This window comes from Callorhinchus milii, unplaced genomic scaffold (assembly GCF_018977255.1).
Source record: "Callorhinchus milii isolate IMCB2004 unplaced genomic scaffold, IMCB_Cmil_1.0 Scaffold6, whole genome shotgun sequence".
NCBI lineage: Eukaryota > Metazoa > Chordata > Chondrichthyes > Chimaeriformes > Callorhinchidae > Callorhinchus > Callorhinchus milii.
Genome location: NW_024704747.1, coordinates 17,087,398 through 17,115,068, shown reverse-complemented (window position 1 = coordinate 17,115,068; position 27,671 = coordinate 17,087,398). Strand labels below are relative to the sequence as shown.

At 40.8% G+C, this 27,671-nt stretch overlaps 1 protein-coding gene across 4 annotated transcripts; it reads left to right on the top strand.

Annotated features, from left to right (window-relative positions):
• The first annotated feature begins 1,894 nt into the window (after positions 1–1,894).
• Positions 1,895–27,632, top strand: LOC103176821 (cyclic AMP-responsive element-binding protein 1). 4 transcript variants are annotated; one of them, XM_007890585.2, is made up of 10 exons: positions 1,895–2,039; positions 2,771–2,829; positions 12,078–12,192; positions 14,107–14,223; positions 15,815–15,961; positions 16,979–17,079; positions 18,235–18,374; positions 18,995–19,171; positions 21,412–21,568; positions 22,529–27,632. In XM_007890585.2, the coding sequence occupies exons 4-10, from the start codon at positions 14,125–14,127 to the stop codon at positions 22,671–22,673; spliced, it is 966 nt and encodes a 321-aa protein (XP_007888776.1). In that variant the 5' UTR covers positions 1,895–2,039; positions 2,771–2,829; positions 12,078–12,192; positions 14,107–14,124; the 3' UTR covers positions 22,674–27,632. The 4 variants fall into 4 exon arrangements, with proteins under 4 accessions (XP_007888776.1, XP_007888775.1, XP_042192067.1 ...); XM_007890584.2 differs by lacking the exon at positions 12,078–12,192; XM_042336133.1 differs by lacking the exon at positions 12,078–12,192 and having other exon boundaries at positions 2,771–2,833.
• The last annotated feature ends 39 nt before the right edge of the window (positions 27,633–27,671 follow it).

Here is a 27,671-nt window from a genome sequence, read left to right as displayed (position 1 = left end):
TTATCTGGCAGGTCAGCTCAGTTGTAAACAGCTATCCTAAGATTTCATGGCTGTAATATTCCCCAAGGCTTCGGGTGCTGTGAAATCCATACTGCAGCCTTTGTTTTGCGGAGAAGATTTCACAGTTGCCTGAATACAAACCTGCGCACAGGTTTGTATATAAATAGTTAATCTTTAACAGAAAAATGTTTTTAGCAAAAAAATATTTTTGCTGGCCTTTCTTAGGCATTTCCTATTCAGGAAAGATGTCTGCAGTGCCTCTGATAATATGATTTATATTATCACAGCGGACTGGAGCCTCTGGAATTGTCAGTAAAACCCACCTCGTTGGGTACCAGATAGCAGCAGCATTGTAGTCAGGCTGCCATTGGTGCAAGACATATGATTAATACAATAGAAGAGCGGTTTAATTCTTCAGTTGTTTTAATTAATTGTAAAGTTTTTCCTCTGATACATTGATGTGATATTGCAATATTCTGAAGTAACATAAAAGAAACTCTGATATTAACTCTTCAAAGCACAGCTGTGAAAATACATCAGATGTTTTACAAATGAAGGTAGCACATACTTATTGTAGGATAAATAGCTGTGAATGAATGCAACATAATCTTGGAGATCAATGTTGATATACGTTTTGTATACAATTGTTCCTCATATTTATTATCTGCATACATTTTACTCTTGTTACAGGGTTAGGAAGTCACGGAAGAGGAATAATTTTGGTTTAAATAGACCCCAAGCCCTCTTGGAAAAAGATTGAAAGATATACGAAACAACCAAACTAGTCCATGCCACTTCCCAACCCTCCTATTCCCCTCAACTATAACCCTCTACTCCCTTCTCCCTCACATGTGCAAATTGTGCTTGTGTAATAACCTGACAGAAGATTGTGGTTAGCATTTTAGCCAATTAATATTTTGCAGCCTGACCCATAACCAGTACTGGGAGGGAGTGGGGAGTGAGGGAGTCCCTCCTACATATTTAATAAACCTTGCACAGGGTTGGTAACACTCTCACCTCCAAGTTAGAAGGTTGTGGGTTCAAGCCCCATGTTGGGACTTGGGAAGCATATAATCTATGCAATGCTGCAGAGTGTGTTGAATTGTCGGAGGCGCTGTCCTTTGGATGAGATGTTAAACAAAGGACCCGTCAGTGAAGTGCTTGGCCCCGTCTCAACAACATGATAAGGCGTTATATCAAATGTAATTATTATTATTATCATTATTATAAACCTTTGGTTTAATCAGCCTCACACTGCGGAACAAGCAGTCGGTAATCACCTAACACCTTCGCCAAGACCGTTTGGACGTGTTTCGGTGCCACTTTCCGGGCCAGCGATTGCTCCTGTCCTGGACTTTATTTTAAATTTTACTGAACATAGTATTTCAAAAAACGACGGTTTTTATTTAAATAAGAGGGAAGTGGATCTGCGCACGCGCCCAGCGCCGGTTTCGCGGTCAAAGTGTGTGCGGGGAGGGGGAGGGGAGGGGGCTGGTGCGCACGCGCGGATCCAGTGAGTCGGGGCGTTCCGAGCAAAGGAGAGCTCGTTCTGGTGGAGAGCGCGCGTGCGCGCGTGCACGTGCACACACGCTGCGGCTCACTTTTCGCCGCCAGCCTACGGGCCTGCGGTTTATCGGCGAGCTCCGGTTTCTTCCCCCTCTCCACACTAGAGGAACGCGACGATAGGTTCGCCCTTACCGTATTAAACCGAGGCACGGAAGCCCCCACCTCGCTCTCCCTCCCCCCCTCCCCTCCCTCCCTCTGCTCGTCGTGTAATCGATGTTCACACGCACGGGTGTCCGCACTGGTGTTTTTCTGCGCGTGCGCGTACTTGGAGCCTCTCTCTCCCCGCCCGCACTGTCGGGCGGGCGAGCGCGCGCGCGCGCCTGCGCGGTTCGGGTCCGTGCGGCGGAGGAGCCCCAGTCAGTCAGTGTGTGTGAGTGACGCGCTGGAGGTGTAAGGGACTGACGCGGTGTTTACGTCTCGGTGTGAGTGTCCAGTGGCAGCAGAGAGAGTCGGGACTGAGGGAAATAAAACCGGTAAGAGACAGAGAGCGAGATAAAAAGAGAGCGAAACGGCGGAGTGGCAGCCGCAGAGAGCGGGCGGGAGGTGAAAGGGGGGGGAGGGGGGAAAGAGCTGCCTTCTCCTGGATGTGAACAATGGCGGCTGTGGGCGACCAGGGCTTTGAGCCTCAGGAGAGTGAGAGAAAGGGGCTCGCTTTGCTCATGCTGTTACAGCGGCATCATAAGCCTCCAGCAATGTTTACATCGAAAAGGAATTTCCCCCTCTACCCCCCGCCCCCCCCCCCCCACCCAAAAACAATTCCCGCCAAAATATATTAAACCAACAGTTATTCCACTTTCGATTACGGTTCTCTGCAAGTCGCAGTGTTCGTTCAAATACGGTGGTGGTAGTGGGGGGGGGAAATTAAATGTAAAAATGTAATTTAAAAAAATCTTATTTTTACATTTATAACCAAAATAATAAGTCAGATTCATTAATGCTCGGTGAAAATGGGCGCCGAACCAGTCTAGTTCCCATTGAAACTTAAAAGTGAGTCAATTTGTGCCGTCAGAAATGAGATCGATGGCCCCCAAAACAACACACAATATCTTTCTCCCCCCCCCCCCCCCCCCCCCCCCGCTTTCTCCTTTGCCCCTAAGTAGCCATATTGTACATATAGTATGTTACTCTATAGTGCCTCTTGAATGCAGAGGTGCAGCATACCAGGAATTATACAAGTGATGATGCATTATATTCGTTCTTTCAGGAGTACAAAAAGACCCATGATTGCGAGTTCACAATGATGTTTCGCATGAGTGAAAGAATGTAGGTAAACCACTGTAATATGCTGCTTGTAACACCTGTGTGGAGAAATACCAGTGAAAATAAATATAGTTCCATAATTTTGTCATAATAACAATATAGTGACACCACAGATAGCTTCAATAATTTTTTTTGGCTGATTGAAAAACGACAACAGTGCTTAATAAAATAATTTGGTTTAAAGTCTACCACCGGTATTTAAACTACACCACCAGACTGGTCTTAACATTTTTTTTAAAAAGTGTGTTTTTCTGGATACATTAAGGGTTGTTAAGTGATAAAGTAACTGCATTTTATTGGATTCCCCAGATACATAAGATAATAATTTATGTTTCTGTAAATATGTTCAGCATGTGGGATTTTTTTTTAATTTCTTGCATTTCAACATTAAGTGCTGTTATTTTTTTAAAATGCCAGTAAGAAATAAAAAGGTAACTTTTATGTACTTTTCAAGTAGATATTTTGGTTGAAATTGCTGAGCATTCCCTATTTTATGAACCCACATTTTGGAACTAAAATTAAATAGCTGTTAATCAAAGTACATAATTCAACTGACGGGAAGGCTCTGTGGTGCCATGTTTTTGATTCATTTGGCATGAACTTAAGTTTATAAAGAAAACACAGTAAAACTGGGTGTTTCTTTTCTATTTCTGTGTATTTTGTGGGCAAAACTGCAGTGCATAATTGGTTGCTGCATTTCGCCCACAAAATACAGTCAATCCACTTTACATTATATCCTGTGAAGTGCTTTGAGACATCTTGACGATGTGATAAGGCACTATATCAAATGCAAGGATTATTATTGTTCGTTTGGATGATAGTTTTGTTTGTTTTCTCACAATTGCCGTTAAGTATCAATGGTGATCTCCCCGATCACCTATTGGATAAAATGCAGCTCCATTTGGGCTAAGCCATACTGATCAGAGGTCGCAGGTTTGATCTCTGGTGTCTGCTGAGTTAGCTCATCCCAGTTGGTGAGCTATTTTTATTTTTTTTACCATTTTAGACTCCCCTGATAGGTCACAGAGTTTATTCAATGAGTAGCTGAACTAGGAAGGACCTAGTTTCTCTGAAATAGGTTATCTCAGTAATGGCAGCTTTTAAGATGCTGCAAACAAGCTTTAGGTTAAGGAGGGCGGAAATGACTAATAAAAATAATAATCCTTCCATTCGATATAGCGCTTTTCACGTATTCAAAACGTCTCAGGGTTCCTCTTTCAGATTTTTATCCAGTGGCCCTGTGTGGAGATCACATGGTCCAAAAGCCTGTAGATACTGCCGATATTATGAACTTGCATGTGAATAAATGCTATTTAGTGTCTGATCCCCATGGGACCGAACCTCAGCACAAGTTATCACTTTCAGGAAAGGAGGAGAGAAAAATTGTTATTTGGAACTGATTTTATTTTGTTACACAGGGTTGGCTTTAAGCTTTACTGCTATTGCCGGGTGGTAGGTTTTGGTGTTCTGAATGATCTTGATTCAAGGCAACAGCCACAAGCAGTGACCTATGGACCCATGCTAACCAAAAGTTTGGTACACTTGCTGGCAAGCCAGCTTCCTGCACTAAAAAATGATCAACTTTGGGATCACCACCCACCTTGGTTTCCTATCAATGCTTGCATTTGTAGGAAATATCACTTCCTCCACAAGTGTGTGGGTCATGCTACGTGTGTGGATATGGGCAGAGGAAGTGACGACATCAGCAAACCTACTCCGTGGAAGATGGACATTTTAAACCCTTGGCTTATAATGCAGCATTCTAAGGAATTGTACCCAGACAACTGTGTTATAATGAGATTTCCTTCTACTTATGAAAAAAAAGAAATGTTTCAGTAATAAAAGGGTATGCTGTGAAATGTCTTTTTTCATAAAACAAACCTTTTTTTTACTAACTGCTGTATCTCTAATACATGCAGATCCTTAAAAAGTATCAGATTTTGTATAATCAGGAAATTTAGCAAAACTTGTTTCACTGAGGTATTATTGGTGTATTATTAGTGTAATCTAGTACATTTTTAAGAAGGTCTGAAGTTAATGTGATTCACCCACAATTGTGTTCTGAAGGAATTGACTTTGTTGCAGTGTCTTTCCATTGTGAATAACTTTAAGACATCCTCACAAAGTGAAAAGCACTATAAATGTAAATTGTATTGTCGCAAATCACCTTTCACTCAAGTGCCAATTTTTGATGACCAAGTTCAGAATGTTGATAGCCTGTGCGACTATTTAGGGAATCACAGCCAAGATCATCCTTGCTCTTGCTTGAGGTTACTTTGTTTTACTTTGGCTTAGGGTCACACACCTCATTGCTCTTCTAGCAGGATTCAGCTAAGATTCAGGAGTAGAAATCTTGCTGTGTTTTTCCCTTTTCTTAACTCGGAGGGTCCAACTTTTTGCCTAGATGGCTAAGATCAGTTCACTCAGCACAGCATGGAGATAAAAACAATGGTCGCCCTGACTTGTATGTTTCAGTTTCACTCTGAGCAGTAGCTTTGCTGTTTGAGCGAATGTTTATTTCTATCTCCTCTGACTGTACTGTTAAATATGTGCCCATGCTTTAGGCTAGCCGGTTGCCAAAATAACTGGTGCTATGTATCCTCTGTAATTACTAAAGTTTTTTTCGTCAGAGTTTGCTAGTTCTGAAGTATATTATTTCCTTGAGAGGGGGAGGAGGTGTTTGTTTTCACCTGTAGAACACAGGTGCAGGTAGGGAGAAGCCAAGTTGTTAGAATTGTATGAGTGCATGTTGGAATTTAACTAACTAAAACTGTATGAAGTACTGGTTAGCTTCCAAGTGCTTGTCTAGCTAGGACCACCCCATCCATTAGGGATTTGGCTTGCTGTGAAATTCCTGTGGTTCTCACATACCTGTAACAAAATACGTTTTGTGGTATCACTGTCAATGTAATCAATATGCTTGGTACAGTGAGAGTAATTATGCACTGAGATGCATGTACTTTTAATGCTTTCTTAAAAGTTTAAAATGTTTTTAAAGTGTTTTCCCACATAATAGAGGCTCTTTGAGTGGGGTACAGGCTCTTCCCTGGTGTAAAGTTAAAATATTATTGTCTTCCACACCACTTGATTGTTGACTAATCAGGAGCAAAGGGAGAGGCATGGAAAATTTGTGGAACTAAAGAATTCAGAAGAGAAAAAATAACTTAAAAAGAGAGGAAAACATTTATAACATTTAAAATATTTATTAATTTATTATCAATTGAAGATCAGCTTAAAGAGAGATTGAAAAAGAACAAATGGAAAATAGTGTTCAACATTATAGCATGGATGAAGTGACAATGCGAATAATTGTCAAAATTTTCATTTAGATAGTGCCCTTCATGCATGGTAGGGTCTTGGAGAGCTGAGCTCTGAGACATTACCCTGTCTCAATAAACACATTCCAGGATTAATTCTCACATCATGTTCTTTGTGTTACAACAACTTGCAACATGAAGGCCTAGACCAGAAAATGTTTAGATTGATAGTGTAACGGTTGCACCAGTATTTTTTTGAAGTTATTCCAAGCAGCTCTATTGACTGACAATTTATCCCAAAAGTAACTCAGACCACGAAGGTTCTTAGTTAGTTGATGAGTTAGCTGATCTCAGCAAGTTGGCAAGAGAACGTTACAATTCAGTGCTCTTGGAAGAGGGACAAGAATATCACATTGGGATCTCAATCCTAATGGTTATCCATGGAAGCGTACATGTGTAAACCTAAAATGAGAACAAGATTGAGCTCATTTCTGATATCTCCTCTAGTCGTCTAGCTTTTAATACACACTATCAAGGTTACCTCATGAAGAATTTCCTTAGGCAAGGTACTGCCAGCTAATGAACACTCTTGGAAACATATGAAGGATAAAAGGAGGAAAAATATTTTATATCCCTTTTATCGTTGCATTTGATATAGTGCTTTACCACGTCTTTGAGGCATCCCAAAGCGCTTCACAGAATACACAGTAAAATGAATGGACTGTATATTTTGTGGGGGAAACACTACATGAAACATGACAATGAGTAAAAATAAACCGACAACAACAAAATTACATTTGTGTAGCACCTTTCACGTCGGGAGGATGTCCCAATGTGCTGGACAATTAATGTTTTGGCCCCGAACTGGGGTTCGAGATCAGGGGAGTGCTGGAGGGGAAGGAGGATGACCGAAGACCCGGTCAAAGAGGAGGGTCTCGACGGAGGCAAGCAAGGGGGAGAGGTGGAGGGATTGCCAGATGGAGGTTCAGAGGGTGGAGGCAGAGTGGCAGCAGGGCCGCCTCCAATGGTGGGGCAGGTGACGCGGGGGATGTGAAGCAGGCTGAACGGAGGGAGCGGGCAGGTTGGTAGGGAGTTAGAAGGTTGCAGAGGTAAGGGGGAGCAAGGTCATGGAGAGCTTTGAAGAGGCCAAGATCTTGAACTGCATACTCTGTGTGATGGGAAGCCTGGATGTTATGAATGCATGTATGAGGGTCTCAACGGCCTGCAGTGTGAGACAGTGGCGGAGCCAGGAGGTGTTGCGAATGTGGGGGAAGGCAGAGTGGATCATGGCACAGATGTGAGGTAGAAAGACCCCAAAGTTTTCGGACTGGCTTAGTAAGGTGGAGTGTGCATCCTTGGATGGTGATGCTGTCAGTGCCTGAGGTGTGGAGGCGCTGTCGGGAGCCAATCGGGAGGGCCTCGGTATTGTTGATGTTCAACTGTAGAAAGTTAGCTCTCATCCAGGACTTGATGTCTGACAGACATTCTGTCAGGACAGCAGTTGTCCTGGAGTCGAAGGTAGAGGCGGAGAGATTAGAGTTCGGTGTCATCCACATACATGTGGAAATCGACCCATGTCTGTGGATAATGTCACCATCATTTACTTACAAATATATATACCCATATACCAATATTTACTCAGTATCAGCAGCCAGAAATGTTTGGTCAAACCTGTATTTCTCATTAAATATGAATAGCAGTGTAAACAATTTATATACTTAACGTTATTTTAAATTCAGTGCTCCTATTAAAAAAAATCCCATTTGTCTTTTATGGTGAACCTTTGTAACATCTACAATCATCTTCATTTCCCACATTTACGTGACCTATTCTTTCAATGTTATTTTTCGATAAGTTTCTAAGTTTTGATGTCTGTCAATATTGCCAGAGTTAAAGAGATCATAGGATAGATATTTTGAAGTGCTGCTTGACAACCTTTTAGAACAAAGAGCATTTTTACAGCTTTCCCTTTGGAGATCAAATAATTGGGCGTAAAGTCCATTTTAGGATGTAGTCGCACAGAGTTCAAGAAGGACCAGGCTTGATTGGCCAAATTACACTTTTCATTCCATTCTTCCTTATTAAGTTTAATAAATAGTTTGTGTTTATAGTACTTTGTGTAATTTAATATTGGTGGAAGCAAAATACTTGTCCGAGGTGAAATGCAGTATTTTTTCTCTTAGTAGTGTTTATGAAATCTTAATTTTTTTAAAAATCCTGTTGCTAATTTTATGAATTACTTCTTCAACTCAATGTAATTACCTTTAAATGTTTTTAAAGGATCTTCTAGTTATTTTCAACAATTAGTGTGCCAAGGGCTGGGACCAAGAAAAAACATTTTCAATTAATTGAAAGAGAAACAGGCCTTTTGAATTAGACCTCTTTGGTTTATTCATAGTTGAAATTGCAAATGCTGGCATAATAACTATGCGGTTGAGATGTTTGAAAACACAATGTTATGTTGCCTCTTTTGCATTTCCTTATATCCTGAGTCATGAAGGCCATCAGCACGTGATCAATGTCGCACTTTTAGTTGTGTGTGACAAGCCCCTCCCATGTCAGAGTCTGTCTGAGAATGGCATCTCGTAACAGAATCCTGAGTATGATGTTCTAATGAGATTGGAAGCATTTCTTGAATGTCCAATTGGAGACATTGCTGTTGTTGCAGTACTGGGTTACCTCAGTAACTGTTTGTTAGGGTAAAAGCAATATAACAGCTTAAAGGACGAGTGGAGTTCCTGCCGGTCGGTCTGATGTATTAACAGTTTCCATCGGGAGGGGTGCCAGTTGTGAGTGCTTATTTGAGAAATCTCCCCATTGCTGACAAGACAGAAGAAGGAGGATTTCCTTATTGCAATTTTGAATAATTTGAATTAAAGCACTTATTTTCTCCAACCTTCTCTTTGGTTACACATCCAGTATATATTATGACTTGAGAAGTACTGGCATTGCATGAACATTGTTAGTTTCCTTTGTAAGACCTGAAATAAAGCTAAAATGTCAGCTTTGTTCTGTAAGCTCTGTTTGAATGTGATACTGATTTCCTATACTGCTGGTCAATAATGAAGAGTGGAAAGAAACTGGTGCTTTTTACCTGGAAAATCCATGCTTTTAAAAGCATGCGATATTGTGGGTTAAGCAAAAGTAAGCTTGTTGCAGTACAAGTGCAGGCACATCTTTTTAGCCCAGAAATGAAGAGACTGCAGTGTACCTTCCAAACTGGGCCAACTGAATAAGGCCCTGTTCCACTCTGTACTAATTCTTGAGGCAGAAGCTAGTCTTTATTTGAAGCCAGCAGTGGCACTATTGAGGAAGGAGGCTAATTTGTTATTTACCTGTCCTCGACTTTATCTTCTTCCGATGAGGATATTTGCTTTATCCCTAACTTGTCTAAACCTAGGCAAACCCGAGGAAAACATGTTTGATGTCTGGCCTCTCTTCCCACCCCCAAAACTTGTTCAATAAGTGACTGAAACACTTTGCACATTGTTTCCATGTTCAGCATTGCAGCATGGCAATATTTTGTAGTTTTGCCCACCCTCCCTAAAAGTAAAATGCCAAATGCAGTACTAGTTTGGAGCAACTCTATAAATAGTTTTTTTGAACTTCATTAACCTATGTTTAGCTTTTACATTGGAGCCGTTGTATCTTCTGAAGTTACGAGAAATATGCAGCAGCTGTGCGTCGCCTTTTATGAATGAAACGCATTGCCATTCTAGACAGGTTCTCTATGGGATTCAATGTAAAGCATCTGCAGAAGGAAGCTGTCACTTTTTCCATAAGCTATCCAATATTATATCTTGTTTCCTCTCATTAATCACTGGTATTAGCAGGATTGATTGCCTACCAAATGTTGCACTTTGTCCTTTCACTTACAGCTCCTATACATTCTGCTCCAGCTTCTGAATAACATTAGATTCATAACATATCTATGCACGTTTTTATAGTGTATGACAGCTATGAAATTCCACTAAGTTTGCAGAGCTGGAAAGTTTTTTTTAAAAGTTACCACTTTGCAAGTAATCTTTGAATCCTCAACTGTTCTTTCACCAAACATTTCGATCTTTTTGACAAAGATGAGTTGGTTGGGAAGTGATGAGGGTCAAATTCAACAGAAATGCAGAAAAATAAACTTTTACAGGACATGGATGGTGGAAATGGGCCTGGCTAATTGGCAAGCTTACTGTTTTAAAGCAAAAGTTGGCCTTTTTTGGCAGTGAATTTGTACATTGCTTTGTGTAGGTTGTCTGTATTTAAGTCTCATTTGGGCATGTACCAAAGCCTTAGTTGATTGGTTACATTGTCAGAATGACTGTTCACACACATCCGATAGGATTTGTGCAGCTCCAAGAATTAGATCCCTTTTAAAGTGTTGCAAAGGAAACATAGTTCGTAAAAGTTGCCTGAGGGTTTTTATTTCCCAGTATGTAGTACAAATGGTAAATTAATTTACTCATGAAGTTTGGCAGTATTTGTGAGCAATGTTTGATTATATAGTACATTGATTTTATTTGCTTTCAAATTAATTTTTTTCACTCATTAAGATGAGGAATCTTAGTGCTGGAGAATAGAATATAGAATATGGAGTCCTGTAGCTCAGTGGTTAGAGCACTCGCCTTGCAAGTGAAGACACCTGAGTTCAATTCCCGGCAGGGCGATACCTTGGGCAAGTTTTCTTACTCCACACCCTCCAATAATCCCTCCAAAACAAAACAATAATAACTTGGTCATTTTCAATCCACGACTGTTTGTGGGACACTGCTGTACGCAATTGGCTGCCATGTTTCGCCCACCAATATATAGTCAATTCACTTTACAGTCTATTCTCCGAAGCACTTTGAGACATCGAGAAGACGTGAAAAATGCTATATCAAATGCAAGGATTATTATTAAAATATTTTGCTAATGTTTGCAGCCGTTGTCAGTGCTAACAGCAAACATCTATGTGTGTGATAAGTCAACTCAGTACAACATCTGATGACTCATAGATTTCCATTCTTAATGAAGAAGAGGACAACAAAGATATAAAGGATAACTTAAAAGTGTTTTTTTCTATTTGATGACAACTTGCTGCATTTGAAATATTGCTCACTGTAATATTTTAACTTTGCAAAAGATTTTGTCCTTCTCCAAATCTAGGTGCATCCTTCTCAAGACTTGCTTCTTTGATTACGCTTTTGGTCAACTTTCTCCTCTCCACACTTCTCCCACTACACAGCCAGTTGGATGTCCTCCCGACATGAAAGTCATAATCATAGAAATCTACAGCACAGTAGGAGGCCATTTCGCTTATTGTGGCCCTACCAGTGCTTTAAAAGAGCTGTTCAAATTAATCCCACTTCCCCCTCTCACTCCCCATAGTCCTGCAAATTTGTCTACCCAAGTATCTATCTACCTCTCTCTTGAAAGTTATCAAATCGTTTTCCGCCACCCTTTCAGGCAATGCATTCCAGATCCGAACGACTCACTGTGAAAAAAAATTCTCCTCACCTCTATTAAACCTCCCCATAACCTTCTTGCTCCAAGGAGAATAGTCCTAGCTTCTCTAGCCTATGTAAATGGAAATTTTATTGTAGGTGCATTACTTGCTCCCTCTCGGCAATGTTATCCGCAGACATGGGGTCAACTTCCCCATGTGTGTGGACAACATTCCAAATCTACTTCTCCTTTTCCAGCTGCAACTGCCAGTCCGCTGTCGAGCATCAAACCATCTAGCTAATCTGGAAATTATGACTCGGTGTACATTTGCAGTCATGGGTGGTTTAAACTTGCAAATAATAACACAGCACTTATTGATTTGTGAAAAATACTTGGGGTGAGATTGGGTGCCTCCTGTCATGTTTGATAAATGTCATGGAACTTTTGTGATTCGTTGTTAAATATTGTAATATAAGAAATTGTTACAGTACATAGTATAGAGTCATAGTAAAAAAAGTAAGGAAATATATATACTGTGCTGTTGAGTTCCCTGTGAATGCATTTAAATATTTTCAGAGGATGATAATTGAAAACAATGAGACCAGGACTGTATGTGTGGGGGGGAGGTTGTGCCTTTGATATCCGTGGTCACCGAATCCCCAGGAATGGCTGCACCAACTGACGGAAGTTGGTGAGTAGCAACTGAAATTTGGAAGATAAGTAACCAGAGGCAGCTGTTTACTTCTTAGTAACTGGGTAATTCTTTGGAATAGGATCCCTGGCTGCCATTACAGCTGGGCCCTTGGGAAGGAAAACCTCCAGAGTAAGAAATTTAAATGAAATTATAATAACAGGTGCACATCCAGCAGAGCTTTCTGGAAAGCAACCAAAAACTGGACAATGGTTTGTTTTTTTTATTGCTTAATCCAAATGCCAATTGTGGCAATTCCTTGTTCCACCTCAGACCTTTATGAGCCTTTTTATTTAAGTAAATTCTTTCTGTCTAGGTTAAAGCTTTATATTTCATTGCATCAACATGACAGAGTTAACATTAAATGAATTAAATTAAATGGTTTTTTAAATGGAGTACAGGAAAGGGCCTCTAAGTGAACAAACACTTGGTGGCAAGTTGGCTCAGTTGGTATCAGTTGGTAAACGTTAAAGACCTCATCACGATAAAAGATAAGGGAATTGTACCCACGATTCCTTTGCCCGGGGGCACTGAGGAACCTATTTAAAACCTTAGAGTTGTGATCTTTTTAGTCTAGAAGAGAGACATTTAAGGCAGTAATTTAAGAACATGGGGGACAGTTAAGAATTTTGTTTTTACACAGTGGGTTATTAGGACATGGAATGCCTAATCAAAAATGGTTGAAGCAGAATCCATAATAACTTTTAAAAGGGAATAGAGAAATGTTTGAAAAGGAAAATATAGACGTAACCCAGGTGACTGGTCAGATGGCTCTTTCTCGTTCCCTGCTTTCTAGCATTACACTTTTTAAAAGAATTGGACATTTTGTGAATTGGGTCTTTTTCCCACCTCTCATGTTAGCTGGAATCTGCTAGCTGGGATAAAATGACACAAACAGTCATCTCGGGCCCCGGTATTCAAATGACATACCATGTGGCATATGTTGAGGAAGCCCTGGATACATTGAAAATGTTTGTTGTGTTACAAATGGGAACGTTGCCACAGTGAGAAGAAAAATGCTGAATTATCCTTAATATTTCTTTCACAATTATAATAACAGGTGCACATCCAGCAGAGCTTTCTGGAAAGCAACCAAAAACTGGACAATGCTTTGTTTTTTTTATTGCTTAATCCAAATGCCAATTGTGGCAATTCCTTGTTCCACCTCAGACCATTTAGCACAGGCACAGTGGAATCCAGGTATATGTTAGCTACTCTTTGGATAAACCTGCTGAGATATCAAAGGAGGCCCTAAATGATATACTTGAAGAAAGTATATTGAGGCCCACTTGAATTAAGTGTTAAGTAATTACTGTTTCTGACAAATGTGTATCAGAACATATATAGTTTAGTTGGTGTCAAAACTGGCACATGTGCAATTGTTTCTCAGCACCCAAGTGCAAACACAATTTCTCTTTGGGGAACTTGAAAAGGATTCCAGAAGTGTTAAAACTCTCCTGTTACCCATTCACTTCACATTGTCCAATCCAGCTAATTCTCACCTGGACAATTTGACAATGCACTCTGGGTATTTCCTCAACTAAAGACATATCAGTAAAATGGGGAATGCAAATTAGCTGCATCTTACGACGATTGGTGCAGTGAAGATATTCTCTCATTTGTGATATGCTTTGCCGTAACTTGTGAGTCTTTCAGTGTTGTGCAAAGTACTGTAACTAATCGCCCATTCATACTGGTGTTACTTCCTAAATATTATAACTCCTATCCTTAAAAAGTGACTTTAATAGTGACATTTACTTCATGGTTTGCAATTAAGTCTATACACAGGATAACATTGGTCAAAGAAACACTGGTATATTTTATTCACTCTTTACAAGAACTATATCCTCTGGGACTTCTGATTGTAGTGTATTCAAAAGTTATTTAAACTCTGTTTCACGTTGTACTTTCCAGGATTGCAGGCAAAAAACAATGGATTCCAATATCGAAACTCATCAGCGTGGTGATCCAGACACAGATGGACAGCATATAACAATACAGGCACCAACACAACTTGCTACTATAGCACAGGTAGACTAAATGTGTGTGTATCTAATGATTCACAGCTGTAGCTTCGTGGACAATTACGATTTATGTTACTCCATTCCTACTGCCACCTCTTAAAAACTTGCATTTATATAGCACCCCTTGCATAAAAGGAGTGTATTAAAGCATTTATCACTTATGCTAAGGAGCACCGAGAAGGGAGATTTCAGAATGTTGACCAAAAGTGTGATTTAAAAGATGTAATCTTAAAGAGGGCTTTGAAGGCAGGAAAAGAGGTTTTGGAAGATAATTTCAGAAACCAGGGATATTGTAATTGATGGCTTGATCAGCATTGCTGGCATAGAGGTAGTGAGGAATAAGCAAAGGTTTTGAGAATCTAAGGATACGAGCATTGAGTTGACGGAGATTGTAGATGTAGGAACAACAACAAGATTACACTTGTATAGCGCCTTTCACGTCAGGAGGACGTCCCAAGGCGGTGGACAGTGTACAGCATTTCAGACACGAGCTGGGGTCAGGGAGAAAGAAGGGAGGGGAGAGCAAGGGGCAAAACCATGAGGGATTTGAAGGTCATAACAAGGATCTTTAAAGCCGATCCACTAGAGTGCCAGGAACCTGGTGAGAGCAGGAATGATATGTGTGCAGAGCCTTATGTTGGAGAGATTATGCGCTGCAATGTCAGCAGAATGGCACAGATATTTCACGACAGATATGAGTCCCAAACTGACTCTGTTTGATCTGACTGTATATTGTCTTTATCTGATAGTTGTTGTGAAATCAGTTTGTGCAGATTCAGCTCAGCACTGCAAGGTATGCCAAAAGCATGAATACTCAGTGGGAGCATTGTGGGTGGTTGGTGCTAGTTAGAGGTTTGGGCTAGCTGTTGCCTACATATAATCAGTGGTATTTATGAATGGAGGATACTTCACTCAAATACTGTAAACAGTACCATCATCCCTTAAATTTAAAAGGAGTCTAATTAGTAATATGTCTTACAAGAATTTTTTTTCCAGATTTATATGTGGATAAGGATCAGCTCCCTACATGCTGGTGGTATTAGAGTCTGGTGCACGTATGCAAGTTTTCAAATATCTGCCTTTGTTTTGATGCACGGGCCAGCATGGAACCCTCAACCATGGAATGGACCCTATTTGGGCATGAGACTGATTTAATTGGTTTTGGAGAATCAGGAATCATCTATTGTTATGAAATAACATTGGTTTTGATTCTGTCTTTTAACTTGTTTTACATCAGCTGGTGAATGCCATGGACACCAATCTATTAGATCTACCCTCCAGGGTTCCTTACTTCCTGCCACCAATGTTACATCCTGCAACGCACACAGTAATGTCAGTGTCACTTTTTGCATATAACACGCATGAATTGCAAGCAGGAAGTGACGTGATAAGTGATCTACCAATCCAGAAGCACTGACCATTGTGTTTAATTTGTCCCTTTATAACATAGGGTCTGAGTTTTGGGATTCAGGTCACCACAAAATAATGGGGTCCCCTTGTATATAATTTGTTATATTACCCATGTTTCTTTCAAGCTGTGACGAATAAATTGAATATTGGTCAAGTTTAGAGCCTAAAATGCATTTGTTTTGATACAGGTAAGCATGCCAAGTGTTCAGGCCACTGCAGGCAATCCAACTGTAACATTAGTCCAGTTCCCCAACGGACAGACCGTTCAAGTCCAAGGAGTTATCCAGGCAGCTCAGTCATCAGTGATCCAGTCGCCTCAAGTTCAAACTGTTCAAGTAAGTCACTTACGCCTGTGCAGGCTCTGAAACATTACAGTTATTCCTTATAAGGATCCCCAATTTACATAGATTTCTAGAATTGTATAGCAAGGAAACGGACCATTCGGCCCAACTAGTCCATGTCATCTGCATACTGCACATAAGTGTGGAATAAGATCATGTACCAGAGCCATAATTAACTAATAACTCTTGAATCTTGCATTGATGCATGCCTGCTTTTCTAACTCCTACTCTCTGCCAAAGACCTACAAGACTTATGACTTGGGTTGGCTGACATGGGTTTAAAGAACGTCTATTAACATTTTCATTTTCAAGGCTAAAATGGGAATGAAAATATATAATCAAACATACCAACAGCTTTTTGTTTGACCTCCCTGCTTGAGCTTTCACCATCGTGGGGAGGGGGCGGGGGCTCTGCCGTGCTCCGCTTACCTGTATGAAGCATAAAAGAGGAAAACATTACAAACTTTTAGTTTGAAGGATTACCCTGATCAATGCTATTCACACTTGGCTCAAAACATCTACTTTAGTTGCATGTTATTGTAATGTTACCTTCGCAACATTGCCCGACTCTGCCACTGCCTCACCCCTCTGGCCACCGAAACCCTCATACACGCATTTGTCACCTCAAGGCTGGACTACGGAAACTCCCTCCTTGTCGGCCTACCCAACTCTTCCCTCTACAAACTGTAGATTATCTAGAACTCTGCAGTTCGTGTCCTCCCTCCCCAAGCTCCGTGAACCCATCACGCCATCCCTTGCCCGGCTCCACTGGCTCACCATCCCTCAGAGGATAGAAATCAAATCCTCATCCTCACTTTCAAAGCCTTCCATGGCCTTGTCCCCTCCTACCTCCCTAACCCCCTATCAACCTGTCCACTCCCTCCGTTCAGCAGGCTCTGTAACAATTCAAATTTGTTGTTGTTAAGAGTATTTACCTCTTGGCTGACCTATAAACTGACAATGTTGTTCAAAGGTGTCACAAAATTGGGATTCTCACTTCATTTGTTGCAGATTTCCACAATAGCAGAAAGTGAGGACTCCCAGGAATCCGTGGATAGTATGACGGACTCACAGAAGCGTAGAGAGATCCTATCGAGGCGTCCTTCTTACAGGTAATGCAGCAACTCGTATCAGACTGCTGATTCATTCCCAAGAAATTTTATTTCAAGAAAATGTCCTTTTCTGCAGCAGTTTAGTTCGTAGTTGAAGCTATAGACATGTTGATCAATGGCACAATGATTTTTTTTTTGGTCAGCCGGGTGTCTCACACTTGTAGAAACCCATCACCATACTTGTGGAGTACTGTAGCTCAGTGGTTAGAGCACTCGCTTTGCAAGTAAGAGACCTGAGTTCAATTCCAGGCAGGGCGAAACCTTGGGCAAGTTTCCTTACTCCACACGCCTAATAATAATCCCTCCAAAAAACAAAACAATAATAAATTGGTCATTTTCAATCTACGACTGTTTGTGGGACATTGCTGTGCGCAATTGGCTGCCGCGTTCGCCCACAAATATACAGTCAATTCACTTTACAGTGTGTTTTGTGAAGCACTTTGGGACGTCCTCCTGACGTGAAAAGCGCAATATCAAATGCAAGGATTATTATTATTATTATTAAGAGTATCCAAACCAAACTGAGGTTTCCATGCATCCCACCTACACGTGGAAATCTCAGAGATAGATTGTTGGAATGGAATGCGCACTCTCTCCCTGGATTCCAAAAAGCATTAGGTACAGGTTGGTAAGAGCCAAGGCTTGGGGACCGTGGGTGTGTGTGTGTTGTATTGCTGGAGTCTAACCAGCTAAAACCACAGATTGCCATTGATATTGCTGTCTGGCAAGGTTTCCTGCTGCTTGTCCGGCTAGGACTGTCCTACTGATTAGGCTTTTAGCTTGCAGGAGCTGAGTGGGATGATTCCCTGCCCCCAGAAGAAATGGGATTATTTCCACCAATTATTGACTTGGCAGGGATTAAGAATTCATGTCTCAACACCTGCTGTGCAACTTAAAAACAACCCGAATCAGAGCAATTTGCTGCTGTGCAGTTTTGGAAGAATTTGTAAGTGTTGAAATGTAAATTTATAGTTCAAGCGTCTTTTTTTTAATGAAATTCTACTTACTATTAAAATCCTTTCGTATTTGGCCACTTGAATTGGAGACCTTTTTATTGATTTGACTGAATGATTGTTTCGGTTTGGGACGGTTGGCTTAACATGCCTCTTTTATGAGTCTCTAATCGAATGCTCTTCTACTGTGTTATGTTTATAGAAAAATCTTGAATGAACTCTCATCTGATACCCCTGGGGTGCCAAGAATTGATGAAGAAAAATCTGAAGAAGAATCGAATGCCACATCTGTAACAATGACGATGCCAACCCCCATCTATCAGACCAGCAGTGGACAGTACAGTATGTACACTCCCCACATCCTTACCTTACTTACAGGAATCCTAACATTTCACTCTGCATTTAGCCGTTATCAGGGCGGAATCTTTTTTTCCTAGAAACCCAGGAAAACTGTATAGGATTGTTGCCCAACATTATGTGACTTTGAAACATTCCCAGTGATCAACTCTTCTAGATTAGATATTGATCCGTAACTCTGTGCAGGCCTTGGGACGTCCTCATGACATTACGCTTTACAAATGTAATATTGTTGTTGTTGATCATTTCAGCTTTCTATGTGCTTAAAAGTACTAACATGTTGTATTGTGTATTAAATGAGAACTAAATCCAATGGTGCTGTGCCCTTTCCTTTCATTATTGAATTTGTTGTCCATTTAACTTCTGTGGGTATTTTGTGTTCTGTGCTTGGGTGACTTTTCTCACTTATTTAGAACAGTAAGATAAATGTCACAGGCACTTTCTGTGCGAATCCCCCAAAATATTCCTCTCCACCTTGCTCAATGCTGATGACTACTTGCCAGTGTTTATGTGCTCGTATACTCGGTGTTTCAAAATCTAGTTTCTCTTTGGTTGCAGGTTGGATCGGGAGTTTCTATTGATCTCTTGTTCTTTGTTCTTGTCAGTTGCTATCACGCAGGGAGGTGCAATCCAACTAGCTAACAATGGCACAGATGGCCTTCAGACACTGACAATGAGTAATGCAGGAACTACCCAGAGTAGTGCAACCATTTTACAGTATGCCCAGAGCACTGATGGACAGCAACAGATCTTTGTTCCAGGCAGCCAGGTGGTGGTACAAGGTGAGTGATGGTAGTGGGCGCAGAAGAAAGATGGTGTTCTTTCATGTGTTGTCATTTTAATATATTGATTGCCTTCACTTCAGCAGGTTAGTTCAGTAGTAGTACTAGTGTGTCATTTTTAATGCAGAGACAAACCTTAAAAAGACAAACTCAAGCCACTAACTGCATTACTGATAAGGAGAATGTCTTGCATGTTACTCTTGAGTCATAGCAGTAGTGGGACAGATATAATTGAAAATTGTTTGATTTCTGGTGTTTTAAACTAAGTTTTTATGCTTCAGCATTGTGGCTGCTGAATACCACAGCTTGCAATGTGAAAATTTGCTAGGCTGGAACAATGCACCATGGTCAGGCCAGAAGTGCCTCAGAGGTTGGTTCATGTGTAGACTTTGTTATACACACATTGCTCTAGATCTGAACAATATACAACTTAATTTTAAGCTGATTTTTGTCAAAGGATGTGAGAAATTGTAACACCCAAACATCTCTTATAAATTAATGTTCCTTATATAGTGTCAAGAGCCCTGTGCTGAATGTTACCATTACAAATCATGTGCATGAATAACACCCACTATCTTTTCTTTGATGTCAAAGATGAAAAATGTAACTTTCTCCAGGGCAAAAAAAATCCTTTATAAAATATACAGTTTTAACAACCCTATTCCCAGGCAGTTTAGTTCTCATAACCAAGGTATAAAGTGGAACAGGGGCTGTGTGTTCATTTAGTTGGTATCAGTTTGGATGCTACAAATGGCCACTGTTCCTTCAGAATTTCCTGCTGGGAAGCTTGTGTGCTGGGTGTTGGGTGAAGACAGAATTAACTGTAATTTATCCCCCTCCCCCCACCCCCAAAACCACATGGTTTCACGGCCTGCTTACACTCACTTTTTGGGTTGATGTGAACAATGTGTCATTTGAGAGGTACGTCAGAGCAGTCAATGCCTGTGAAACTGCACAAGAGCACAAGTCAACAACTTCAGGTGAAGAGAAAGGGGAATAAGAAAACTATTTTAGAGCAAGGAGGATTTATGCAGTATGAGATTTTATCACAATGTTTCAACTGTTCTTAATGTGGATCTTGATGGAATAATCCAATGGTGGTTACAGATTCCATCTGTTATATTTAGATCGGTTAAGTATGAATAGTAAGTGATTAATAGTGTTCTAATCTCTGCATTCCAATAACCTGATGACAGTTTCCTCTGCACCTTCCAACTTTTTTTGCGATGCATCCTTGAGTTTAATGTCGGACCAATGCATCCTTAAATTTAATTTCAGTCTTTAGAGATCAAAACTAGGCGGACGAAAATCTGAAATTAGGATCTAAAAAGTAACGCTTTAGCAGCTGGTTTTGCTAATGAGGAGTTCCCCTGCCCACTCCCCCCACTCCCTACTTCATTTTTAAAGTTGCAAAATGTTTAAAGTTGCTGTTTGAAGCTGGGATGGGGAATTGTAATGTCAAATCTGGTGTCAGGGCAAATTTAAATTTACTCTGCACCAATTCTGATCTAAGGTCGGAGAGTGTAGCTCTGACACTTAAGTATGGTGCTGTATTACCAGGTGTGATCTCTATGGTGTTAATTTTGACCAATCTGATGGAACAAGTTTTCCAGTAAGCAGCTGGGTTGTACAGACCTAACCAGTGTCAGGTTTGATGCCCAGTTCTGTGCAGCTGACCTCAGCCGGGGCAAAAGGAAGGGTACAGTAATGACTGTCATAATCAGCCCCTTTGGACATCCTCCTGACGTGAAAGGCGCTATAGAAATGTAATTTTGTTGTTGTTGTAATTGACCTCAGAAGATAAATTGGGGAGATCAAACATGGGTTTGGCTAGGATTCCTGCTTCTGATCACTGTCCAGTGAATTCCCTAGAGGTGAACATGTATGGATATCAAGCGAGGACAGGATTAGGCTTGGCTGTGCTTAACTCTGCATTCCAATTACCTGACGACACTCATTGTCAAGGCTCACACATGAATATTGATAACTTGGACGACATACTGGGGCCAGCTGGTACCAGCATTGTATTTCAGCAAGAGTTCAGTAAGTGAGAAACTGGAGAACAATTTGTCAGAAGCTAAGATCTGCAAAATTCTGATCCAATATAGGGAATTTATTGAGTAATTAATGTAGATGAGGTTGTGTTAGCTAGTTCTCTGGGATACTGACACACTACAATAGTGTTATCTATTTATAAATCCTTATTGTGCTAACATACATTTGCTGCATCTTGCTTGCAGGTGCCGCTGGAGATGTCCAGACCTATCAGATCCGCACCAGTCCCAACTCCACTGCCAGCCAGGGTATGGTGATGACATCATCCCCAGTCATGCACAACCAGCCGCATAATGCCGAGGATACAGCTCGCAAGCGAGAAATCCGCCTCATGAAAAACAGGTAATCCTTTGCTCTCAGTGCCAGGGCTTGGTGGGCCAATTGCTGTGCACACCATGGAGAGGTGATGTGAACGAAAACCATAAAGTGTTCGCCCACAAATATACAGTCAATTCACTTTACAGTGTGTTCTGTGAAGCGCTTTGGGACGTCCTCCTGACGTGAAAAGCGCTATATCAAATGCAAGGGTTATTATTATTATTATTATTATTAAGTCTATGAGACTTGCACTCTGCCTTCCCACTCCCATGGTGGCTGTTGTATTGCAATTCGTTATTGTAATGCAATGTTGGGCCACTTAACAGGAAATGGTTTATGAAGACTAACCTCTAGTGGGGTAACTTTACATAACTGTGAAAACAGTATTGTGTAATACACTCCTCTGCCCATTGATGTCGACATCGCAGGATGTCATTATAAGCGGGTGAGATAAGGGTGTAGCACTCTATTCATTTGTCGTAGTTCTAAAATAACCAACATGATCTTCCTACACAAAGCACTGCTTTTTTTTAAACAAAAGTCAAAATTTGAATAAAACTTGTAGGAGGGCGCCTCCCACAATAGTTCGGTGCACTATATATTGTACTGACCAGGATGAAACTAGCTCCACTTCATTGACTATGCTGAGTTAGCTGACTTCAGTCAAGGCAGAAATAAGTGGGTCAATTGATCTCAGTAAACTGCTCAAGAGAGAGGAGGGGTAAAAAAAATCAGTCAAGTGTCTCATCCATCGATCGCTCTGCTAGAAAAAATGCTTGAGTGGTCATCAGGTTACACCCCAGGCAACCAACCTGCCAGTCCATACTGCCAAAGTTCACACGTGAAGAATGTTTTCTGGTGGGTGGTTAGTGCCTGTCTCCCAGCATGAATCTCCACTATCAAGAGTCAGAAAGGTGGGGGAGAAAGATCAGTTGGTCCTGTTTGGTTGTCCTAATCCTATTACTCCCACTCTCCCCATTTCAGGGAGGCAGCACGTGAGTGTCGTCGGAAGAAGAAAGAGTATGTGAAGTGCCTGGAGAACCGCGTAGCTGTTCTGGAGAATCAAAATAAGACGCTTATTGAGGAGCTCAAAGCACTCAAGGACCTGTATTGCCATAAATCTGACTAGTATGCCACTTGTCAATCCTGTGAATGATAACAGACTGGCTCCCAAAGACATATCAGCATGAGCTGGGCGACTCTGCTACCTTTTCTATTGATTTCTCTCCTCCACGAACTGCATGGATGCAGTTCCGGCAGCTGCACTCCCATGCAAAGAGGATCATGCGCTGGATCCCGCGGTCCAGACCGGTCGAATATATCTTGTCCCAACCTCAAGACAGCCTCATAACCGGTTGAGCAATTGGTTTTCACACGAACATTTTTATAAACAAACTAACTTATTGGTACAAAAAAAATGTTCAGTGTGACCAGGAAATATCACAAGCAAATATTTTAGTTTGGTATCTCTTGAAATATCCGGAGCTTATTTCTCCTCCCTGCTTTGTTTTACTTCCACCTTTTCCTTGCAGCACCACAGTCGTGGATTGTGGTCATCCTTCGGGCTAAGCAGAAGCTTGCTGCAGCTTGCAGGACTAAAATGTTGCTTTGCTGGCCTGTTAGTTGAGAGGTGCACTCTTGTGTCTCAGCCTCTCCCTCACCCAACCAATATTAGGAGACACCAGCATTTGCTGCCAGCCAAGAAATGCATTGCACATGTTGGTAAGTGGGACAGAGGTTTGCATCGGGAGGGTGGGGGCATAAAGGCCACCTTTAACCAGAAAGGTATGAAATTAAGCACCTTCTACTGCTTTACTGACAGGCTGTTCGACTCGTCGCCTTTTTCCTAGCTTGCATTTTGGACGTGTCTCTTGTTTGTATTCATTGCATTTTAAAAGAACAATCCAGCAGGAGCATTCAGTCAGTCAAACTGAGCAGAGTAACCCATGCCTAAAGCTCATGAAACTGGAGATGTTCAATTTTGTATTGTGTTATCCAGTCCTTTAAGTAAAATATTGAGGGATTGAGCCTCAGCCAATTAATGCTGTAAGTCAGAACCCAAATTGCAAAGTGATGTGAAGTCGTGGGCTGTTTAGGGGATGGGGGAAGGCATTGTTGTGAAACTGGTCATCTTGTTGATGCCTTTGCACTGTATTAATAACACTTTACATTTTTATACTGTATATACTTCAGAAAGAAGCGCTTTGCTGCAGGGAGAAAGAGACAAAAAGTGGAAAAGAGCCAGGGTTTCTGATGCAATTCCTTACCGCTATCAACACAAGGCAGTGTTGCTTGGGCAGGCCAAGGTTTGGCATATTTTCCCCTTCCCTCTCTTCACCCCCCCCAGACACACACACACAAAAAAAACCCTGCTCCAATATAAATCCTACAAACCGATGAACGACCCACATCTTTTTGAAATGTTGCAGATTTTATAGAGTAAGCAAGAACAGACAAAATGTGCAATACAGAGTAAATGCATACAGTATCATCAATGGAAACCATCTCCATTCCAAGGCCTCTGCATCCCGCAGGCCTCCGGTAAATTCCCACAATGAGGAGTAGCTCTTGAGGGTGAATCACTATGTTGAAGACATAGCCCTCCCAGTGGCAAAGGTAGTGTCTGAATAATATAAAGGACATTGAGGAGCTTGTCTCGACAGTCGCAACGTACTAAGTTGCAGACCAATCTTGCCAATCTCTCCCCAAGACATCTTTGATATTTAAGACAGACAAACTATCCAAGATGTAGGATAGGTTGTAAATTAAATAAAATCCTAAAAGAGATGAAAATGGTTGAGATGGGAAGAAATATGTACATCCTAATTTACAACCAGTCTGCTAGGTATTTGGAAGGATTAATAAATTTCCAAGGGAATAGGTAGATTCAGATTCCTCTCAATCCACCAACAGCTTCCTGAGGGAGCTCCTGGGAGAGACAGTAATCCAGAAAGAACGCTGTTTACAAGTAGGTCAGACATCACTCTTGTGTGACTGACATATCTCCCAAAGTATCTGGATCAATTGAATGAAGCATTTGCAATAGCAGTCATGTGCAATGCTAGTTGACTGGAATGTGCCTTGGTGCAGCATAAAGGAAACAGTCATTCAAGCGTATCATCCTGGGATCTAGAAGAATCTTCAAAGGAAACCCCAATAAGCAATATATCAACAGGTCACATTCAGTTAGTACCCACAATAACTTGCTTTTATATAGCGGCCTTCACGCAGGGCAGCGTCCCGGAGCGCTGGACAGATATATGTCCAGAAGATGTGGAGGTTGCTAGCTCCTCAGACATTAGGTGCATGATATGTGCAGTGTAAAATCTTCAACCAATTGCTTCTGATTATGCATATTCAGGAAACCTACTTTATTTGAAAAAATATCAAATGGTAGGACATCACAAATTAAAATACTTCAAATTGAACATCAGAACTAAATATGTTAATCCTGCTGATAGTTTAAACTCCTTACAACGCTGGTTGATCAAGCAATTTACTGTCTATTAGATATGTTCATGCACCTTCATGCAGCAATAACTTAACCGGAGTTAAAAATATGACGACCTGTTCTGTGGCAGCAACTCTAATACCCTTCACGTGCACATATTAAGACAAGACTGTTCTGATCATTAGGGGTGGGGGGGAATGCTAAAAATCAACATCGCATGTGGAAACGTAATGATGTTTCAGCATGTTAAGTTGGTAATGGCAGTAGTTCTGAACTCTGAATGATGTTTTTAATTCATAATCTACCTTTTACACTTTTTTAAAGAAATAGCATGCAATTTTGCCAAGATGTTTCGGATACTTCCCTCCGGTAAAGTTGCTTCCCTTGTGTATGTTGCACTCTGATTGGAGACTGTTTTATTAATGCCCTGGGGTAAAGTTACTAAATATCCTGGGATGTTAGTTAGTAATTTATTTACTGTGTGAAGAGGGCTATAACTAAAGTATGAATACTTTCTTGTCAGTTTTCTAAAGATATGAGTATTGGGTGATTAACTTAAATACTGTGAGCCATCAATATGTGCTTACTGTTGGATGTCCTTGGTATCAGGGATCTCGTGTTCACATTTTCTTGCCACCTGTTTTTTTTTCAAACCACGAAGACAATTAATAGGCTATGGCGAGCAGCGGGTTTGATTAAGGAACAACATATGTGCTCACGTTGTACATCAACAAATTGGAGGATTGGATGAAAATCTTCTGACTGCAGTCTCTGAATGGTTATAAATGTTACAAGTAATTCATTATAACTTTACTCCTTTAATAGTGTGTCTGTTGGGTTTAGTAATGGGGCCTGTCAGAATCCTTCTGCAATATGAAAATGCATATAAAAGCTGTTTGCTGTAGAATTCTTTCTAGCATTTTTAATTTGTTCGCTTAAAATCCCAGGGCATGACGCTCCCCAGAGTGCTGATGTTTGCACTATTTGTTACATATTGCATTATGGTTTCATGATTTTTATTTTTTCTGTTGGAGCTCATTTATAAAGCCTTTCAGTGCTTTCGAAGTGTTTTATTTCATGCTTACCATAGTTTATGTTCTGAGAAAGACGAAAGAGCTGGAACTTCTGAGTTGGTCGCATCCTCCATTGTGTTGAGTGCCTCTGGATGAGGTTTCGTACTGATGCTCAGTTCCCTTTAACTGTATATAGCTTTCTCTGTTGCAAAGCATTGGCATTGCTTCTGTTTTCCTTTCAACATCAGCCTATGTTTATTGACCAGAATACCATCAATTCTTGCAGCAGTACTCATACATTGCTGTTGAACATTACCTTCAGCACACTGAGAGGGAAATTACTCCTTCAGCGAAGGAGCTAAATTAGCCTTTTTTTTTAGAATAACAGCAGTTTATCTTAAACAGGGAACAAGGCAAGTCAAGCCATTCTCTATCTCACTGCGGTACCCTCAGTAACGCCAATATTGTTTGAAAGCATAGTGAGTAGTCTATTCACAGGTATAAAGTTATGAGATTTAATGTACATGAAGTTTTTTTATTAAGAAAATCTCTGGCTTGCACCAAATTTCTGTGTTATTCTGCCTGAGTTTGTAGGTTGATAAGGTTTATATAGTACTGCATCTGTTATTTCAGGTTGTTTTTAAGTTACCTCTGTGGAATCTCACAGGAATACCACCGATTGAGTATTATGAGACATTCTGTTCTCATACCCTGAAATGTCCAGTTGAATTGCGAATTGTCCTGGAAGGGCAGTGCATCATGTGAGGCATCACATACAGCAAATTGCACTTTTGAAGCACCTTTCACATAGGACAATGTACCAAAGCGCTTTACAGAAACAGTGGGAACTTGAGCTGTGTGTGATATGGGGGAGGAGGAGTGGCCGAAGACAGAATCAAGAGGTTTTCGATCAGAGTGGTGGAAAGTGGTTCAGCACCTGATCATCTATCTGACCAACTTAATCATGGATAGTGTGTGTACCCTGGAGGGATTTGGGAGAAAATAACTTGGGAGAGGAGGGAAAGCTGAGCACCTTCACCCACAAAACTAAGCCAAAACTCAAAATGTATCTAAAAGGTTGCTTCATCAGTGAGATTTTCTATATTTTTACTTAATCAAACTCTCAAAAATGTAGCTGAAGGCAATAAATGTAATAAAGAAAGATGCACCTTCAGCTTGTCTTGGGTGACGGGGAGGCAGGGTTGTAGGGTTTTATTAGGGTCTGAAGCAAGGAGGGATGAGAAATGAAGGGACACAGGGTGAAACTTAATGGTGTTCTTGGGGATTAGCTTATTCTATGCAAGGTGGAACGTTCTCCTGTGTGTTTGCCCAGACACTGTTCTTAGAAACAATTCAATTTAGTAAGACTCCCTTAATCATGTGGGATCTGTCACAGTACATCCGCTGTGTGAAACGCAAAGGGAACCTTGACATTCACATGGGGCTGCAATAAAGCCATGCTGTACAGTTTTCTGGGGGAAGGCTGGCCAAATATAAATATTTCACTTTGTTTTCTTAAGTCTTTATAGCATAAAGTTATTCATTGAGATGTTTGTATTAGATCTAATAATGCAAGGAATTGAATATGTTTTGTTATTTTTTTGTATAAAAGGCTTTTGTTGCAGCTATGGTTTTTCAGTGTTTCTCTGCTACCAGTGTTTTT